Source organism: Phoxinus phoxinus (genome assembly GCF_949152265.1).
Source record: "Phoxinus phoxinus genome assembly, chromosome: 24".
Classification (NCBI taxonomy): Eukaryota; Metazoa; Chordata; class Actinopteri; order Cypriniformes; family Leuciscidae; genus Phoxinus; species Phoxinus phoxinus.
Window position 1 is genome coordinate 27662138 of NC_136899.1, and position 22308 is coordinate 27684445.

The 22308-nt window shown below is 46.1% G+C and overlaps 1 protein-coding gene across 3 annotated transcripts in view; it reads right to left on the minus strand.

The window, feature by feature from the left end:
• cdh19 (cadherin 19, type 2) overlaps positions 1-22308 on the minus strand; it is a 70602-nt gene that overhangs the window by 23288 nt on the left and 25006 nt on the right. For all 3 annotated transcript variants that reach the window (XM_079602447.1, XM_079602448.1, XM_079602446.1), the window contains one exon: positions 19981-20148. In XM_079602447.1, the coding sequence (XP_079458573.1) occupies positions 19981-20148 (168 nt within the window). The remainder of the gene's footprint in view (positions 1-19980; positions 20149-22308) is intronic.

Here is a 22308-nt window from a genome sequence, read left to right on the forward strand (position 1 = left end):
AAACAATACATAATATAAAGTAAACTGAGCAATTATATCAGAGAAAATAAGAGAGAATAAGAGAATAATGTGCAAACAACATTGATTTCCTTGGCCCGATGAGGGTCCATATGAAGCCTGGCGCTGGAACGCCTCTTTGGCCTCGTTTACACTGTCAGTGAAATGTGACCCAATTCCGATTTTTTGCTCATATGTGACACAGATCGGATGTGTTCTAGCAGTGTAAACAGGGAAAAACGCATGCATTCGGATATTTCGAGATCAGTTTCAGGGCTTGTTCATAATGCGACTGTCATGTAAACAGGCCGGATTTTCTGAGGCATTAGGCTACGTCTCCACTGTTTAATGGCGAGAGAAACTCTGACGGGCCGACGCACATCTGCAAAGGGACGGATGGCCCGACGAAACGTCATGTCGTCATAGGAGAGGAATGTGGACACACGTTGACAACATATCAAAGATTGGCTTGCTCATCCTAAAATTTCGGACCCACTGCTCCTCGTCAAGGCCCGTCACGATCTCATGAAAATGCGCAAATTGAAACTCTCGTGCCAAAAATAGTTTTTGCGTGCATATGATATGCAATTTAATACGCACGCAATCCCCACCCCTAATCCGACCCAAGCGGTTTACAGTGCATATTATGCACGCAAAAACTATTTTTTGCGTGTAAATCTCTGACTTAACCCTTTTAGAAGGGGGATAAATCGTCGGCACCGTTCCTCCTTCCGCCATGCTTCTTCTCCATGTGAGGATTGTTTACATCAGACTAGAGCGCAGCATGCACACAGTGCTTCTTCTCCATGAGAGGATTGTTTACATCAGACTAGAGAGCGCAGCATGCACACAGTGCTTCTTCTCCATGAGAGGATTGTTTACATCAGACTAGAGCGCAGCATGCACACAGTGCTTCTTCTCCATGAGAGGATTGTTTACATCAGACTAGAGCGCAGCATGCACACAGTGCTTCTTCTCCATGTGAGGATTGTTTACATCAGACTAGAGCGCAGCATGCACACAGTGCTTCTTCTCCATGTGAGGATTGTTTACATCAGACTAGAGCGCAGCATGCACACAGTGCTTCTTCTCCATGAGAGGATTGTTTACATCAGACTAGAGCGCAGCATGCACACAGTGCTTCTTCTCCATGTGAGGATTGTTTACATCAGACTAGAGCGCAGCATGCACACAGTGCTTCTTCTCCATGTGAGGATTGTTTACATCAGACTAGAGCGCAGCATGCACACAGTGCTTCTTCTCCATGTGAGGATTGTTTACATCAGACTAGAGCGCAGCATGCACACAGTGCTTCTTCTCCATGAGAGGATTGTTTACATCAGACTAGAGCGCAGCATGCACACAGTGCTTCTTCTCCATGTGAGGATTGTTTACATCAGACTAGAGAGCGCAGCATGCACACAGTGCTTCTTCTCCATGTGAGGATTGTTTACATCAGACTAGAGCGCAGCATGCACACAGTGCTTCTTCTCCATGTGAGGATTGTTTACATCAGACTAGAGCGCAGCATGCACACAGTGCTTCTTCTCCATGAGAGGATTGTTTACATCAGACTAGAGCGCAGCATGCACACAGTGCTTCTTCTCCATGTGAGGATTGTTTACATCAGACTAGAGAGCGCAGCATGCACACAGTGCTTCTTCTCCATGTGAGGATTGTTTACATCAGACTAGAGAGCGCAGCATGCACACAGTGCTTCTTCTCCATGTGAGGATTGTTTACATCAGACTAGAGCGCAGCATGCACACAGTGCTTCTTCTCCATGAGAGGATTGTTTACATCAGACTAGAGAGCGCAGCATGCACACAGTGCTTCTTCTCCATGAGAGGATTGTTTACATCAGACTAGAGAGCGCAGCATGCACACAGTGCTTCTTCTCCATGAGAGGATTGTTTACATCAGACTAGAGAGCGCAGCATGCACACAGTGCTTCTTCTCCATGTGAGGATTGTTTACATCAGACTAGAGAGCGCAGCATGCACACAGTGCTTCTTCTCCATGTGAGGATTGTTTACATCAGACTAGAGAGCGCAGCATGCACACAGTGCTTCTTCTCCATGTGAGGATTGTTTACATCAGACTAGAGCGCAGCATGCACACAGTGCTTCTTCTCCATGTGAGGATTGTTTACATCAGACTAGAGAGCGCAGCATGCACACAGTGCTTCTTCTCCATGTGAGGATTGTTTACATCAGACTAGAGAGCGCAGCATGCACACAGTGCTTCTTCTCCATGTGAGGATTGTTTACATCAGACTAGAGCGCAGCATGCACACAGTGCTTCTTCTCCATGTGAGGATTGTTTACATCAGACTAGAGCGCAGCATGCACACAGTGCTTCTTCTCCATGTGAGGATTGTTTACATCAGACTAGAGAGCGCAGCATGCACACAGTGCTTCTTCTCCATGAGAGGATTGTTTACATCAGACTAGAGAGCAGCATGCACACAGTGCTTCTTCTCCATGAGAGGATTGTTTACATCAGACTAGAGCGCAGCATGCACACAGTGCTTCTTCTCCATGTGAGGATTGTTTACATCAGACTAGAGCGCAGCATGCACACAGTGCTTCTTCTCCATGTGAGGATTGGAGAGGATTGTTTACATCAGACTAGAGCGTAGCATGCACACAGTGCTTCTTCTCCATGTGAGGATTGTTTACATCAGACTAGAGCGCAGCATGCACACAGTGCTTCTTCTCCATGAGAGGATTGTTTACATCAGACTAGAGAGCGCAGCATGCACACAGTGCTTCTTCTCCATGAGAGGATTGTTTACATCAGACTAGAGCGCAGCATGCACACAGTGCTTCTTCTCCATGAGAGGATTGTTTACATCAGACTAGAGAGCGCAGCATGCACACAGTGCTTCTTCTCCATGAGAGGATTGTTTACATCAGACTAGAGAGCGTAGCATGCACACAGTGCTTCTTCTCCATGTGAGGATTGTTTACATCAGACTAGACAGCGCAGCATGCACACAGTGCTTCTTCTCCATGAGAGGATTGTTTACATCAGACTAGAGAGCGCAGCATGCACACAGTGCTTCTTCTCCATGTGAGGATTGTTTACATCAGACTAGAGCGCAGCATGCACACAGTGCTTCTTCTCCATGTGAGGATTGTTTACATCAGACTAGAGCGTAGCATGCACACAGTGCTTCTTCTCCATGAGAGGATTGTTTACATCAGACTAGAGCGTAGCATGCACACAGTGCTTCTTCTCCATGAGAGGATTGTTTACATCAGACTAGAGCGTAGCATGCACACAGTGCTTCTTCTCCATGAGAGGATTGTTTACATCAGACTAGAGCGCAGCATGCACACAGTGCTTCTTCTCCATGAGAGGATTGTTTACATCAGACTAGAGCGTAGCATGCACACAGTGCTTCTTCTCCATGAGAGGATTGTTTACATCAGACTAGAGCGTAGCATGCACACAGTGCTTCTTCTCCATGTGAGGATTGTTTACATCAGACTAGAGCGCAGCATGCACACAGTGCTTCTTCTCCATGAGAGGATTGTTTACATCAGACTAGAGAGCGCAGCATGCACACAGTGCTTCTTCTCCATGAGAGGATTGTTTACATCAGACTAGACAGCGCAGCATGCACACAGTGCTTCTTCTCCATGAGAGGATTGTTTACATCAGACTAGAGAGCGCAGCATGCACACAGTGCTTCTTCTCCATGTGAGGATTGTTTACATCAGACTAGAGCGCAGCATGCACACAGTGCTTCTTCTCCATGAGAGGATTGTTTACATCAGACTAGAGCGCAGCATGCACACAGTGCTTCTTCTCCATGAGAGGATTGTTTACATCAGACTAGAGCGCAGCATGCACACAGTGCTTCTTCTCCATGTGAGGATTGTTTACATCAGACTAGAGCGCAGCATGCACACAGTGCTTCTTCTCCATGAGAGGATTGTTTACATCAGACTAGAGAGCGCAGCATGCACACAGTGCTTCTTCTCCATGTGAGGATTGTTTACATCAGACTAGAGCGCAGCATGCACACAGTGCTTCTTCTCCATGAGAGGATTGTTTACATCAGACTAGAGCGCAGCATGCACACAGTGCTTCTTCTCCATGAGAGGATTGTTTACATCAGACTAGAGCGCAGCATGCACACAGTGCTTCTTCTCCATGTGAGGATTGTTTACATCAGACTAGAGCGTAGCATGCACACAGTGCTTCTTCTCCATGAGAGGATTGTTTACATCAGACTAGAGCGCAGCATGCACACAGTGCTTCTTCTCCATGAGAGGATTGTTTACATCAGACTAGAGCGTAGCATGCACACAGTGCTTCTTCTCCATGAGAGGATTGTTTACATCAGACTAGACAGCGCAGCATGCACACAGTGCTTCTTCTCCATGAGAGGATTGTTTACATCAGACTAGAGCGTAGCATGCACACAGTGCTTCTTCTCCATGAGAGGATTGTTTACATCAGACTAGAGAGCGCAGCATGCACACAGTGCTTCTTCTCCATGAGAGGATTGTTTACATCAGACTAGAGCGTAGCATGCACACAGTGCTTCTTCTCCATGAGAGGATTGTTTACATCAGACTAGAGCGTAGCATGCACACAGTGCTTCTTCTCCATGAGAGGATTGTTTACATCAGACTAGAGAGCGCAGCATGCACACAGTGCTTCTTCTCCATGAGAGGATTGTTTACATCAGACTAGAGCGTAGCATGCACACAGTGCTTCTTCTCCATGAGAGGATTGTTTACATCAGACTAGAGCGTAGCATGCACACAGTGCTTCTTCTCCATGAGAGGATTGTTTACATCAGACTAGAGCGTAGCATGCACACAGTGCTTCTTCTCCATGTGAGGATTGTTTACATCAGACTAGAGCGCAGCATGCACACAGTGCTTCTTCTCCATGTGAGGATTGTTTACATCAGACTAGAGCGCAGCATGCACACAGTGCTTCTTCTCCATGAGAGGATTGTTTACATCAGACTAGAGAGCGCAGCATGCACACAGTGCTTCTTCTCCATGAGAGGATTGTTTACATCAGACTAGAGCGCAGCATGCACACAGTGCTTCTTCTCCATGAGAGGATTGTTTACATCAGACTAGAGAGCGCAGCATGCACACAGTGCTTCTTCTCCATGAGAGGATTGTTTACATCAGACTAGACAGCGCAGCATGCACACAGTGCTTCTTCTCCATGTGAGGATTGTTTACATCAGACTAGAGCGCAGCATGCACACAGTGCTTCTTCTCCATGTGAGGATTGTTTACATCAGACTAGAGCGCAGCATGCACACAGTGCTTCTTCTCCATGAGAGGATTGTTTACATCAGACTAGAGAGCGCAGCATGCACACAGTGCTTCTTCTCCATGTGAGGATTGTTTACATCAGACTAGAGCGCAGCATGCACACAGTGCTTCTTCTCCATGAGAGGATTGTTTACATCAGACTAGAGCGCAGCATGCACACAGTGCTTCTTCTCCATGAGAGGATTGTTTACATCAGACTAGAGCGTAGCATGCACACAGTGCTTCTTCTCCATGAGAGGATTGTTTACATCAGACTAGAGAGCGCAGCATGCACACAGTGCTTCTTCTCCATGTGAGGATTGTTTACATCAGACTAGAGCGCAGCATGCACACAGTGCTTCTTCTCCATGTGAGGATTGTTTACATCAGACTAGAGCGCAGCATGCACACAGTGCTTCTTCTCCATGAGAGGATTGTTTACATCAGACTAGAGAGCGCAGCATGCACACAGTGCTTCTTCTCCATGAGAGGATTGTTTACATCAGACTAGAGAGCGCAGCATGCACACAGTGCTTCTTCTCCATGTGAGGATTGTTTACATCAGACTAGAGCGCAGCATGCACACAGTGCTTCTTCTCCATGTGAGGATTGTTTACATCAGACTAGAGCGCAGCATGCACACAGTGCTTCTTCTCCATGAGAGGATTGTTTACATCAGACTAGAGAGCGCAGCATGCACACAGTGCTTCTTCTCCATGAGAGGATTGTTTACATCAGACTAGAGCGCAGCATGCACACAGTGCTTCTTCTCCATGAGAGGATTGTTTACATCAGACTAGAGAGCGCAGCATGCACACAGTGCTTCTTCTCCATGAGAGGATTGTTTACATCAGACTAGACAGCGCAGCATGCACACAGTGCTTCTTCTCCATGTGAGGATTGTTTACATCAGACTAGAGAGCGCAGCATGCACACAGTGCTTCTTCTCCATGTGAGGATTGTTTACATCAGACTAGAGCGCAGCATGCACACAGTGCTTCTTCTCCATGAGAGGATTGTTTACATCAGACTAGAGCGTAGCATGCACACAGTGCTTCTTCTCCATGAGAGGATTGTTTACATCAGACTAGAGAGCGCAGCATGCACACAGTGCTTCTTCTCCATGAGAGGATTGTTTACATCAGACTAGAGCGTAGCATGCACACAGTGCTTCTTCTCCATGTGAGGATTGTTTACATCAGACTAGAGCGCAGCATGCACACAGTGCTTCTTCTCCATGAGAGGATTGTTTACATCAGACTAGAGCGCGCAGCATGCACACAGTGCTTCTTCTCCATGAGAGGATTGTTTACATCAGACTAGAGAGCGCAGCATGCACACAGTGCTTCTTCTCCATGTGAGGATTGTTTACATCAGACTAGAGAGCGCAGCATGCACACAGTGCTTCTTCTCCATGTGAGGATTGTTTACATCAGACTAGAGCGCAGCATGCACACAGTGCTTCTTCTCCATGAGAGGATTGTTTACATCAGACTAGAGCGTAGCATGCACACAGTGCTTCTTCTCCATGTGAGGATTGTTTACATCAGACTAGAGCGTAGCATGCACACAGTGCTTCTTCTCCATGAGAGGATTGTTTACATCAGACTAGAGCGCAGCATGCACACAGTGCTTCTTCTCCATGAGAGGATTGTTTACATCAGACTAGAGCGTAGCATGCACACAGTGCTTCTTCTCCATGTGAGGATTGTTTACATCAGACTAGAGCGCAGCATGCACACAGTGCTTCTTCTCCATGAGAGGATTGTTTACATCAGACTAGAGCGCAGCATGCACACAGTGCTTCTTCTCCATGTGAGGATTGTTTACATCAGACTAGAGCGCAGCATGCACACAGTGCTTCTTCTCCATGTGAGGATTGTTTACATCAGACTAGAGAGCGCAGCATGCACACAGTGCTTCTTCTCCATGAGAGGATTGTTTACATCAGACTAGAGCGTAGCATGCACACAGTGCTTCTTCTCCATGAGAGGATTGTTTACATCAGACTAGAGAGCGCAGCATGCACACAGTGCTTCTTCTCCATGTGAGGATTGTTTACATCAGACTAGAGCGCAGCATGCACACAGTGCTTCTTCTCCATGAGAGGATTGTTTACATCAGACTAGAGAGCGCAGCATGCACACAGTGCTTCTTCTCCATGAGAGGATTGTTTACATCAGACTAGAGAGCGCAGCATGCACACAGTGCTTCTTCTCCATGTGAGGATTGTTTACATCAGACTAGAGCGCAGCATGCACACAGTGCTTCTTCTCCATGAGAGGATTGTTTACATCAGACTAGACAGCGCAGCATGCACACAGTGCTTCTTCTCCATGTGAGGATTGTTTACATCAGACTAGAGCGCAGCATGCACACAGTGCTTCTTCTCCATGAGAGGATTGTTTACATCAGACTAGAGCGTAGCATGCACACAGTGCTTCTTCTCCATGAGAGGATTGTTTACATCAGACTAGAGCGTAGCATGCACACAGTGCTTCTTCTCCATGAGAGGATTGTTTACATCAGACTAGAGCGTAGCATGCACACAGTGCTTCTTCTCCATGAGAGGATTGTTTACATCAGACTAGAGCGTAGCATCCACACAGTGCTTCTTCTCCATGAGAGGATTGTTTACATCAGACTAGAGCGTAGCATGCACACAGTGCTTCTTCTCCATGAGAGGATTGTTTACATCAGACTAGAGAGCGCAGCATGCACACAGTGCTTCTTCTCCATGTGAGGATTGTTTACATCAGACTAGAGCGCAGCATGCACACAGCGCTTCTTCTCCATGAGAGGATTGTTTACATCAGACTAGAGCGCAGCATGCACACAGTGCTTCTTCTCCATGTGAGGATTGTTTACATCAGACTAGAGCGCAGCATGCACACAGCGCTTCTTCTCCATGAGAGGATTGTTTACATCAGACTAGAGAGCGCAGCATGCACACAGTGCTTCTTCTCCATGAGAGGATTGTTTACATCAGACTAGACAGCGCAGCATGCACACAGTGCTTCTTCTCCATGTGAGGATTGTTTACATCAGACTAGAGCGCAGCATGCACACAGTGCTTCTTCTCCATGTGAGGATTGTTTACATCAGACTAGAGAGCGCAGCATGCACACAGTGCTTCTTCTCCATGTGAGGATTGTTTACATCAGACTAGAGCGCAGCATGCACACAGTGCTTCTTCTCCATGTGAGGATTGTTTACATCAGACTAGAGAGCGCAGCATGCACACAGTGCTTCTTCTCCATGAGAGGATTGTTTACATCAGACTAGAGCGCAGCATGCACACAGTGCTTCTTCTCCATGTGAGGATTGTTTACATCAGACTAGAGAGCGCAGCATGCACACAGTGCTTCTTCTCCATGTGAGGATTGTTTACATCAGACTAGAGAGCGCAGCATGCACACAGTGCTTCTTCTCCATGTGAGGATTGTTTACATCAGACTAGAGAGCGCAGCATGCACACAGTGCTTCTTCTCCATGAGAGGATTGTTTACATCAGACTAGAGCGTAGCATGCACACAGTGCTTCTTCTCCATGAGAGGATTGTTTACATCAGACTAGAGCGTAGCATGCACACAGTGCTTCTTCTCCATGAGAGGATTGTTTACATCAGACTAGAGCGTAGCATGCACACAGTGCTTCTTCTCCATGAGAGGATTGTTTACATCAGACTAGAGAGCGCAGCATGCACACAGTGCTTCTTCTCCATGTGAGGATTGTTTACATCAGACTAGAGAGCGCAGCATGCACACAGTGCTTCTTCTCCATGAGAGGATTGTTTACATCAGACTAGAGAGCGCAGCATGCACACAGTGCTTCTTCTCCATGAGAGGATTGTTTACATCAGACTAGAGAGCGCAGCATGCACACAGTGCTTCTTCTCCATGTGAGGATTGTTTACATCAGACTAGAGAGCGCAGCATGCACACAGTGCTTCTTCTCCATGTGAGGATTGTTTACATCAGACTAGAGAGCGCAGCATGCACACAGTGCTTCTTCTCCATGTGAGGATTGTTTACATCAGACTAGAGAGCGCAGCATGCACACAGTGCTTCTTCTCCATGAGAGGATTGTTTACATCAGACTAGAGAGCGCAGCATGCACACAGTGCTTCTTCTCCATGAGAGGATTGTTTACATCAGACTAGAGCGCAGCATGCACACAGTGCTTCTTCTCCATGAGAGGATTGTTTACATCAGACTAGAGAGCGCAGCATGCACACAGTGCTTCTTCTCCATGAGAGGATTGTTTACATCAGACTAGAGCGCAGCATGCACACAGTGCTTCTTCTCCATGAGAGGATTGTTTACATCAGACTAGAGCGCAGCATGCACACAGTGCTTCTTCTCCATGAGAGGATTGTTTACATCAGACTAGAGCGCAGCATGCACACAGTGCTTCTTCTCCATGAGAGGATTGTTTACATCAGACTAGAGCGTAGCATGCACACAGTGCTTCTTCTCCATGAGAGGATTGTTTACATCAGACTAGAGAGCGCAGCATGCACACAGTGCTTCTTCTCCATGTGAGGATTGTTTACATCAGACTAGAGAGCGCAGCATGCACACAGTGCTTCTTCTCCATGAGAGGATTGTTTACATCAGACTAGAGAGCGCAGCATGCACACAGTGCTTCTTCTCCATGAGAGGATTGTTTACATCAGACTAGAGAGCGCAGCATGCACACAGTGCTTCTTCTCCATGAGAGGATTGTTTACATCAGACTAGAGAGCGCAGCATGCACACAGTGCTTCTTCTCCATGAGAGGATTGTTTACATCAGACTAGAGCGTAGCATGCACACAGTGCTTCTTCTCCATGAGAGGATTGTTTACATCAGACTAGAGCGTAGCATGCACACAGTGCTTCTTCTCCATGACAGGATTGTTTACATCAGACTAGAGAGCGCAGCATGCACACAGTGCTTCTTCTCCATGTGAGGATTGTTTACATCAGACTAGAGAGCGCAGCATGCACACAGTGCTTCTTCTCCATGTGAGGATTGTTTACATCAGACTAGAGAGCGCAGCATGCACACAGTGCTTCTTCTCCATGTGAGGATTGTTTACATCAGACTAGAGAGCGCAGCATGCACACAGTGCTTCTTCTCCATGTGAGGATTGTTTACATCAGACTAGAGAGCGCAGCATGCACACAGTGCTTCTTCTCCATGAGAGGATTGTTTACATCAGACTAGAGAGCGCAGCATGCACACAGTGCTTCTTCTCCATGAGAGGATTGTTTACATCAGACTAGAGCGCAGCATGCACACAGTGCTTCTTCTCCATGAGAGGATTGTTTACATCAGACTAGAGCGCAGCATGCACACAGTGCTTCTTCTCCATGAGAGGATTGTTTACATCAGACTAGAGAGCGCAGCATGCACACAGTGCTTCTTCTCCATGTGAGGATTGTTTACATCAGACTAGAGCGCAGCATGCACACAGTGCTTCTTCTCCATGAGAGGATTGTTTACATCAGACTAGAGAGCGCAGCATGCACACAGTGCTTCTTCTCCATGAGAGGATTGTTTACATCAGACTAGAGCGCAGCATGCACACAGTGCTTCTTCTCCATGAGAGGATTGTTTACATCAGACTAGAGAGCGCAGCATGCACACAGTGCTTCTTCTCCATGAGAGGATTGTTTACATCAGACTAGACAGCGCAGCATGCACACAGTGCTTCTTCTCCATGAGAGGATTGTTTACATCAGACTAGAGCGCAGCATGCACACAGTGCTTCTTCTCCATGAGAGGATTGTTTACATCAGACTAGAGAGCGCAGCATGCACACAGTGCTTCTTCTCCATGTGAGGATTGTTTACATCAGACTAGAGAGCGCAGCATGCACACAGTGCTTCTTCTCCATGAGAGGATTGTTTACATCAGACTAGAGCGCAGCATGCACACAGTGCTTCTTCTCCATGTGAGGATTGTTTACATCAGACTAGAGCGCAGCATGCACACAGTGCTTCTTCTCCATGAGAGGATTGTTTACATCAGACTAGAGAGCGCAGCATGCACACAGTGCTTCTTCTCCATGTGAGGATTGTTTACATCAGACTAGAGCGCAGCATGCACACAGTGCTTCTTCTCCATGAGAGGATTGTTTACATCAGACTAGACAGCGCAGCATGCACACAGTGCTTCTTCTCCATGTGAGGATTGTTTACATCAGACTAGAGCGCAGCATGCACACAGTGCTTCTTCTCCATGTGAGGATTGTTTACATCAGACTAGAGCGCAGCATGCACACAGTGCTTCTTCTCCATGTGAGGATTGTTTACATCAGACTAGAGCGCAGCATGCACACAGTGCTTCTTCTCCATGAGAGGATTGTTTACATCAGACTAGAGCGCAGCATGCACACAGTGCTTCTTCTCCATGAGAGGATTGTTTACATCAGACTAGACAGCGCAGCATGCACACAGTGCTTCTTCTCCATGTGAGGATTGTTTACATCAGACTAGAGCGCAGCATGCACACAGTGCTTCTTCTCCATGAGAGGATTGTTTACATCAGACTAGAGTGCAGCATGCACACAGTGCTTCTTCTCCATGTGAGGATTGTTTACATCAGACTAGAGCGTAGCATGCACACAGTGCTTCTTCTCCATGTGAGGATTGTTTACATCAGACTAGAGCGCAGCATGCACACAGTGCTTCTTCTCCATGTGAGGATTGTTTACATCAGACTAGAGCGCAGCATGCACACAGTGCTTCTTCTCCATGTGAGGATTGTTTACATCAGACTAGAGCGCAGCATGCACACAGTGCTTCTTCTCCATGAGAGGATTGTTTACATCAGACTAGAGCGCAGCATGCACACAGTGCTTCTTCTCCATGTGAGGATTGTTTACATCAGACTAGAGCGCAGCATGCACACAGTGCTTCTTCTCCATGTGAGGATTGTTTACATCAGACTAGAGCGCGCAGCATGCACACAGTGCTTCTTCTCCATGTGAGGATTGTTTACATCAGACTAGAGCGCAGCATGCACACAGTGCTTCTTCTCCATGAGAGGATTGTTTACATCAGACTAGAGCGCAGCATGCACACAGTGCTTCTTCTCCATGTGAGGATTGTTCACATCAGACTAGAGCGCAGCATGCACACAGCGCTTCTTCTCCATGAGAGGATTGTTTACATCAGACTAGAGCGCAGCATGCACACAGTGCTTCTTCTCCATGTGAGGATTGTTTACATCAGACTAGAGCGCAGCATGCACACAGTGCTTCTTCTCCATGTGAGGATTGTTTACATCAGACTAGAGCGCAGCATGCACACAGTGCTTCTTCTCCATGAGAGGATTGTTTACATCAGACTAGAGCGTAGCATGCACACAGTGCTTCTTCTCCATGAGAGGATTGTTTACATCAGACTAGACAGCGCAGCATGCACACAGTGCTTCTTCTCCATGTGAGGATTGTTTACATCAGACTAGAGAGCGCAGCATGCACACAGTGCTTCTTCTCCATGTGAGGATTGTTTACATCAGACTAGAGCGTAGCATGCACACAGTGCTTCTTCTCCATGAGAGGATTGTTTACATCAGACTAGACAGCGCAGCATGCACACAGTGCTTCTTCTCCATGTGAGGATTGTTTACATCAGACTAGAGCGCGCAGCATGCACACAGTGCTTCTTCTCCATGTGAGGATTGTTTACATCAGACTAGAGCGCGCAGCATGCACACAGTGCTTCTTCTCCATGAGAGGATTGTTTACATCAGACTAGAGCGCAGCATGCACACAGTGCTTCTTCTCCATGAGAGGATTGTTTACATCAGACTAGAGCGTAGCATGCACACAGTGCTTCTTCTCCATGAGAGGATTGTTTACATCAGACTAGAGCGCAGCATGCACACAGTGCTTCTTCTCCATGAGAGGATTGTTTACATCAGACTAGAGCGTAGCATGCACACAGTGCTTCTTCTCCATGAGAGGATTGTTTACATCAGACTAGAGCGCAGCATGCACACAGTGCTTCTTCTCCATGAGAGGATTGTTTACATCAGACTAGAGCGCAGCATGCACACAGTGCTTCTTCTCCATGTGAGGATTGTTTACATCAGACTAGAGCGCGCAGCATGCACACAGTGCTTCTTCTCCATGTGAGGATTGTTTACATCAGACTAGAGCGCAGCATGCACACAGTGCTTCTTCTCCATGTGAGGATTGTTTACATCAGACTAGAGCGCAGCATGCACACAGTGCTTCTTCTCCATGAGAGGATTGTTTACATCAGAGTGCGCACGCGTGTTTTGCGCATATAAGCAGTGGGTTTTTTTTAAGCGGTTGTTGAAAAATAAGCTGATGCGCATTCTAAAAATCTACATTTTTGATAAAATAGCAAAAAATATATTTACAAGGTAGATGTAAACAAAATCTTAGCAGGTCAATATAAGCCTTCTCATTCAATTATATATTACTGTTTTTTATTAGTGACACATTTGGGGAGAGGATATATTCCAAAAGTTTCTGAAAATACAGTATGAGAATTAACTGCACAATTACTTGTAGAAAAAGACAAAACTATTTAAAGATGTTTCTAACTCTAACTTTGAACCAATTCTGTAGAATGGCCCATATAGTCTATTTGAACAGGATTTGTTTCCAGGTATGACTATGTTTTAAAAATGTGCTTTTGGCTTTCATTTATATTTGGATTACACACATATATACAGGTGCTGGTCATATAATTAGAATATCATGGAAAAGTTTATTTAATTCAGCAATTCAATTAAAAAAATGAAACTTGTATATTATATTCATTCATTACCCACAGACTGATATATTTCAAATGTTTATTTATTTTAATTTCAATGATTATAACTGACAACTAATGAAAATCCCTAATTCAGTATCTCAGAAAATTAGAATATTAATTAAGACCAATACAAAAAAAGGATTTCTAGAAATGCTGGCCAACTGAAAAGTATGAACATGAAAAGTATGAGCATGTACAGCACTCAATACTGAGTTGCGGCTCCTTTTGCCTGAATTACTGCAGCAATGCGGCATGGCATAGAGTCGGTCAGTCTGCGGCGTGATGGAGTCGGTCAGTCTGCGGCGTGATGGAGTCGGTCGGTCTATGGTGTGATGGAGTCGGTCAGTCTGCGGCGTGATGGAGTCGGTCAGTCTGTGGCGTGATGGAGTCGGTCGGTCTATGGTGTGATGGAGTCGGTCAGTCTGCGGTGTGATGGAGTCGGTCAGTCTGTGGCGTGATGGAGTCGGTCAGTCTGCGGCGTGATGGAGTCGGTCAGTCTGTGGCGTGATGGAGTCGGTCGGTCTATGGTGTGATGGAGTCGGTCAGTCTGTGGCGTGATGGAGTCGGTCAGTCTGTGGCGTGAGGGAGTCGGTCGGTCTATGGTGTGATGGAGTCGGTCAGTCTGTGGCGTGATGGAGTCGGTCAGTCTGTGGCGTGAGGGAGTCGGTCGGTCTATGGTGTGATGGAGTCGGTCAGTCTGTGGCGTGATGGAGTCGGTCAGTCTGCGGCGTGATGGAGTCGGTCAGTCTGCGGTGTGATGGAGTCGGTCGGTCTATGGTGTGATGGAGTCGGTCAGTCTGCGGTGTGATGGAGTCGGTCAGTCTGTGGCGTGATGGAGTCGGTCAGTCTGCGGCGTGATGGAGTCGGTCGGTCTATGGTGTGATGGAGTCGGTCAGTCTGCGGCGTGATGGAGTCGGTCAGTCTGCGGCGTGATGGAGTCGGTCAGTCTGTGGCGTGATGGAGTCGGTCAGTCTGTGGCGTGATGGAGTCGGTCAGTCTGCGGCGTGATGGAGTCGGTCAGTCTGCGGTGTGATGGAGTCGGTCGGTCTATGGTGTGATGGAGTCGGTCAGTCTGTGGCGTGATGGAGTCGGTCAGTCTGTGGCGTGATGGAGTCGGTCAGTCTGTGGCGTGATGGAGTCGGTCAGTCTGTGGCGTGATGGAGTCGGTCAGTCTGCAGCGTGATGGAGTCGGTCAGTCTGTGGCGTGATGGAGTCGGTCAGTCTGTGGCGTGATGGAGTCGGTCAGTCTGTGGCGTGATGGAGTCGTTCAGTGTGTGGCGTGATGGAGTCGGTCAGTCTGCAGCGTGATGGAGTCGGTCAGTCTGTGGCGTGATGGAGTCGGTCAGTCTGCGGCGTGATGGAGTCGGTCAGTCTGCGGCGTGATGGAGTCGGTCAGTCTGCGGAGTGATGGAGTCGGTCAGTCTGTGGCACTGCTCAGGTGTTATGAGCCCAGGTTGCTCTGATAGTGGCCTTCAGCTCTTCTGCATTGTTGGGTCTGGCGCATCACATCTTCCTCTTCACAATACCCCATAGATGTTCTACAGGGTTAAGGTCAGGCGAGTTTGCTGGCCAATTAAGAACAGGGATACCATAGTCCACCAGGTACTGGTAGCTTTGGCACTGTGTGCAGATGCCAAGTCCTGTTGGGAAATGAAATCTGCATCTCCATAAAGTTGGTCAGCAGCAGGAAGCATGAAGTGCTCTAAAACTTCCTGGTAGACGGCTGCGTTGACCTTTGACCTCAGAGAACACAGTGGACCAACACAAGCAGATGACATGCACCCCAAACCATCACTGACTGTGGAAACTTCACACTGGACTTCAAGCAATGTGGATTCTGTGTCTCTCCTCTCTTCCTCCAGACTCTGGGACCGCGATTTCCAAATGAGATGCAAAATTGTCTCTCATCAGAAAAGAGGACTTTGGTCCACTGTGCTTTATTAAGTCCAGAGTCAGCGCAGCCGTCTACCAGGACATTTCCAGAGCACTTCATGCTTCCTTCATTTCCCAGCAGGATTTGCACCTGCCCACACTGCCAAAAGAACCAAAACCTGATTCAATGAGTTTCATAAGCTGTAAGCCATAATCATCAAAATTATAACAAATAAAGGCTTGAAATATCTCACTTTGCATGTAATGTGTCTATATAATATATTAGTTTCACCTGTTAAGTTGAATTCTTTTAAGTTGAATTTTTATATATATATATATATATATATATATATATATATATATATATATATATATATAACAAAATATTTATTTTGTTCTCGCATTCCTTCTTGTGATTCCCTCTCAGTGACATTAAAAGGCTGACTGAAAGGCTCATTATGCAGCTCATTATTATGCAGGTCATTGTCTTCTCAAGTGTGAATCACAGCATTATTCATGATAATTCACGCCCCCACACATATTGCTTTTCTAAATAAAAAGTGCCTTACAAAATTTAAATCAATGTATTGTTTTATGTGAATGATTAGGCAGGATGATTTTCAGATAATTGAAGCAAAAACTCTAGACGAGAACTTCCATCAGTCAAACAATTTGTGGACACATATTAAGTATGTTTTGTGGCCTTTTCTTTTTTTCAATAACCATGCATAAACATTATTCTCTCAAAATTACAAATACATCCAAAAATACTTCTCACCTTCATTCACCTTAAGTGAATGTAGCCTTGGCCAGGAGGGGTTGATGTCATCAGGCGGTACCCATCGTTCATTGGGTGTTTCGACCCTTATCTGTAACACCCTCTCGATGGTGGGTCGGCAGTGGTGGCCAAGTCACTGCCCATCTTCCCCTCCTGGCTTCCAGCTCAACTCCTCCCTCCTGTTCCATAACCAGCAAGAGGCTCTTTCGGCTGCCTCCTCCATCCTGCGAGCTGCTGCCATCGTCTCCTTCCCTGTTATTCCAATGGCTGTGAGCATTCTCCACACTGACTGAGCAGGGAATCCTCTACAGTCGACCTCGGCCGGGAACAGCCAAGCCTGCCATCCTTTCCCCCTGCAATCGTGCAGCAGGTCTTGGTATTTGGCGCTCTTCCTTTCAAAGGCCTTTTCACACCCCTCTTCCCATGGGACTGTAAGTTCTATGAGGATGATCTTTTTTCCCACTTCAGACCACAGTACCGGATCCGGCCTCAGGGTTGTCTGGACAAACTGGGGGAACTGCAGCCTTCCTCCCAGGTTGACCTTCATTTCCCATGATTGGGCCTTTTGTAGCAGACTGCGTACTGGCTATGTTGTTCCTGTCAGTAAGTGAGTCATCGAACCACTTTCCGAGGCACTTGATTGGATTCTACTCTATCGATGGAATCACTTCCCCTTGCACATGCATCTTGAACCTGTTGGTCAACTTCCCATTCCTGATCACCAAACTCCTGGATTTCTTTGGCTTAAACTTCATTCTGGCACACGTTGCCATGTTGTCCAGAACAGTTAGCACCCACCTGGCCTCCACATGGGTTGTGGTCGTCACGGTAAGGTCGTCCATGTAACCTATTATTGGGGGTTGTTGGATGCTTGACTCGATTTTTGGACCCCATGCTTCCTTCTCCGCAGCTATTATTAGAGGTTCATTCCCATGACGAAGAGGATGGGGGAGATTGTGCAGCCAGTAATGATACCCTTTTCCAGGCTTTGCCACGGAGTTGTAAAATGGGCCGCCTTGAATCGTAGCTGGATTCCACCAAAGTAGCTGGTGATCATTCTCTTGATGTGCTGGGGGATGTGGTAGTGGTCTAATGCTGCATGGATGAGGGCGTGAGGGATTGATCCATAGGCATTGGCCTCCGGTGTGTTCCAGGCATCCAGAGAAGCTTGGAATTCCACCTTTCTGGATAGCAGTGTTGATGTATCCATTCTCTGTCATGTACAAGGTCATCCTCTTGGCCAGTACCGAAAAGAAGATATTCACATATTATGGTAGCCCTATTTGTGCTGAATAGAGTGTAATGACAACTTTGCAGTTAATGTTTATAAGCAACTGAAAAATCACAAATGTCAGGGCATGTCAAAACATCTCAAGGACCCCAAAAACACCTTAGACCCCAGAGGGTTAATGTTATTTATTAAGCTGTTTTCTATGTGAGCAACATTGGCTGCTCTACAAAAAAATCATAAGTTAAATCTCTTGTAGTGTTTTTTTACTGTGCAACTGCAACTTGTCAGTGTAAAAGGCAGGGAGTATATATGAGGAAATAATAATGAACTAAATAAGACAGCTGATAATCATAAGTAACCATAGAAACTAACAGGGACATAATCAGAAACTAAAACTAAATAGCAGGAAACAGGAACTTAAAGGAAGCACAACAGAACATCAAAAAAAGAGTCAGAGACCCGTGACAGTAGTTTCCCCTCCCGGAAGGCGAGTTTTCGCGCCATAACTGAACTTCCAACAGTGGAGGGCTGGAGAGGGCTTTGGAGGTGGGCGTGGAGCAGGTGATGGACAAGGATGAGGAGGAGTTGGTAGAGTCGAATACCACGGAGGAGCCGACAGTGGGAGGAGCCAGGGTGGAGTCTTAGTTGAAGGGCTGGGCGGAACCCAGGGACTGATCGATGGAGGCGGAACCAGGGTACGTGAAAGATCCGGCGGAGCAGAGCGGCTGACGGACCAGGGCAACACCCACCACCCGGAAGCCCAAAGTGGAGTGTGAGGCGGAGACTCGGCTGAACGGGGCGACGATGGAGCAATCGAGGACGATCGAGAAGCCCGGAGAGAACGAGAAGCCAGGTGGAGCCGAAGGGGAGGAGGGTCGAGGCACAGCCGGAAACCCAGAAGTCCGTGTTGGAAGCTGAGCGCTGACTGACCGAGGGTGATCTAAATGGACGAGGAAGCCCAGAGGAGTCTTAGGGCAGATGGGCCACTGTAGATATGAGGGAACTCAGAGCCGACGGGCTGAGAGGCCGAGGTGCAGCCGGAGACTCTGCCTCATGCCGAGCTGGTGGAGGAGAAGCCCGAGGTAAAGCTGATGAACCGCACAGCGCTAGTGGCGGGGGCAGAGCCAAGGAGCTAGATGACACCAGTGGTACAACGAAGGAAGATGTACACCAGAGCTTAATTTTGCGCAGAAAGCTTTTTAAAGCATTTCAACCCGAGCAATTAAGCAATACCCCTGGATGACAGCATCAACCAAGAAGCTAAAGCTTACTGCTGGAATTGTTTGCCGTTTGGGTAAGTTATTTAAAATCTAATAGGTAACGGGACTGAGTTTATTCTGGCCTCTGCCACTGTTTTATATTTTAAGAATTACTGGTCAGTCTGTAAATTTACTAACTTAGTGACATGCACATTTGCTGTAATTCTGCATAATTGTTCAATTGTTCCCAAATAATTCATTTAATATGTTCTGTTACATACATTTAATCAGCTGCTGTGCCAGTCTAATGATATGATTTATTATCAACTTATGCAGAAGTGTTGCTCACTAATGTGCTTAATGTCTAACATTAAATTCTGTTCGTTTTGTGGCCAGTTGTCACCATATTCCCCTGAAATGACACACAGATTGTGTGATGATGCAATTCTTTGTAATGATTTGCATTTTATTACTTTTTGTATAATTTTGGTGTTAACTCTCATGCTCACTCTGATGTTTGCTTGTGGCATTTCTGGTAACATGCAGTATTATAGAAGAGGACACAGTAAGCTAGGCTGAGTTTACTTTTTTACAGACGAGAGAAGTAGATGTTAGGGCCAAGGTTCGAGAGTCACGGTTCGCTACTGATATATTCAAATTTGATATTTAATAAAACTAAAAACCTTTCACAGAAATATAATATAATAATAAATGCGATAAAGCCATATTTAATGGGTATAAAATATCCTGACTTTCCCATAAGTTTAATATATTTCATCTGTTTGTTTGATTGACTGATGTGTCATGGTCATGTTTTGGATACTCACTGTGCTGGAAAGTGGGTCCGTTGTCATTGACATCCATTAGGCTGATGGTCACGGTGGTTGTAGCGCTGTAGCCTCCGTTAAGTCCCAGCATATCTTTCACCTGAACCACAACCAGATATACCTCCCTGGCTTCTCTGTCCATATCAGACCATGACGTCACAATTATACCTGTGTTGGAGAGAAAGAAAAATAAACATTGAGCACAGACTGTCCTTGTTCAAGTGTCCTAAATTTTATTTCTAGTAAGACATGTAAGTTTGCACTATAGCAGGGTTTCTCAAATCTTGCCCTGGAGGGCCAATGCCCTGCAGAGTTTAGCTCCAACCCTGATCAAACACACCTGAGCAAGCTTATCAAGGTCTTCAGGATCACTAGGGTTGAGTTCCACTCCACTTTAAGACACGCACTCGCAAACTTCCCTAAGCACTTTCCCTCGGGCGAATCCCAGCCGCCATTGTGAAGTGCCTTCCACTTTGTGAAGTGGACGAGGCAGGTTCTCTGTCAAGTCTCTGTCATTAGTTAGGAACCTGGGTGTGCTCTTTGATCCCATTCTTTCATTTGAAAGCCACGTTTCTAGCATCTGTAAAACTGCATTCTTCCATCTTAAAAAATATATATAAATTACGACATATTATTTCAATGACAAATGCGGAACCGTTCGTTCTTGTCTTCATGAGCTCAAGGCTAGATTATTGTAATGCTCTACTGGGTGGTTGCCCTGCACGCTTAATAAACAAACTCCAGCTAGTCCAAAACGCAGCAGCTAGCATTCTTACTAGAACCAGGAAGTATGACCATATTAGCCCCGTTCTGTCAACTCTCCATTGGCTCCCTATTAAACTGTTAGGCTGCAACCCCACTTTTGAAAAATCCCCAGAAATGGCAAACCCAAACTGAAACAGATACAGTTCATTAACCCTTTGTACTAAAAGCACAAGTATGATCTCATTTAAAAGCTGACACCTGGTAGTTTATTGTAAATGTAGAATTAATTATTGTCATAATGAAAAAATAAATGTTATAAATAGCTTCAAAGTTTTGTAAATTTATTAGAAATTGATTTTTATGAAACATCTTCATGAAAATAAAATTTAAGTTGGCATTGTATCAATCTAGAAATGCACTGCAGCTAAAGCCACATGTCTGACCATTTTATATTTAAAATCTGAAGATGATAAGTCTAAAACTCTGTATTTAGTTAAATGTTTTTCAAGATCATGTCATATGACTTTTGATTAGACTCTAAAATGCAAACTGATGTTTATTGTCATCTTCTAAGCATCTAATCAGTCTATTGTCTCTATTCTTTTGTGGTGCAAACGAGCCCCATTCAGGCCTCATCCAGGCGTTTTAGTTTAGAAATGGGGAATTAAAACAAATACGATCTCCGTCCACAATAGCGTTTTAGCTGAGTATTAGAATTGATCTCCGTCCACATTAAAACGACTGAACACTTGGATCACGTGACCATTCACCAACACTGGGCATGCGCGTGCCGGTGTAAACAGGCGCATGTAGGCAGTTATAGCATTGTAAAATGCTGAATTTACTTGCACAACAGCTGCTAACAAAGACATCAAAGTCAGGAACGTTACGTAGTCCAGGCTGTTTTTGTATGTGTTCTTCCCAGGGACGGGTCATGTGATGGGTGGCTGACGAATCAGGGAGGGATACGCCATGACTGATGACACCCAATCATAGAGCCGAGCGTGAGCCTCTGCGTCATAGGCTGCGTTTACACTTGGCATTAAGATGCGATCACCATGATCCGATTAGACTGCGGATCGGGCCAAATTTTTCTGTCCGAGCCCGGCCCGCGTCCGACAGAGCAGTAACCGAACCCGACCCGAGCCCGACAGGCATAAAGATATTTATGTCCGAGCCCGACCCGAGACCGGCAGTTAAAATCCCATTTTTTTCTCATACTAATGACAATTGTACGTTTGTTTGTGTGGAAAGCCCGCTTTTAGTAAGCAACTGTAGGAAGGCAATCGAAAATGTCAACAGGATGAGCGCATCAGCGCGCGGAGCAACAAGCGCTCTTAACACAGGCGCGCACATTATGCATGTGTTTCGTTGTCACGGCTACATAAACAAATGTCCGCACACAGGAAGACAGATGTTATGGTAATATTTTACAAGTATTTTAATCACAAAAACGATCGTTTGCATCAACAAAGCATCAGGCACAGTGGCTACCTACATAATGTTTTAAATTTAAAATGTGCAATGCCTTATTGCGGTGATGTGACCGAGCCCGACCCGAACCCGAACATAATTTCTTAATATTTGTCCGAACCCGGCCCGTCAGGTACCGGCGGGTCCCGT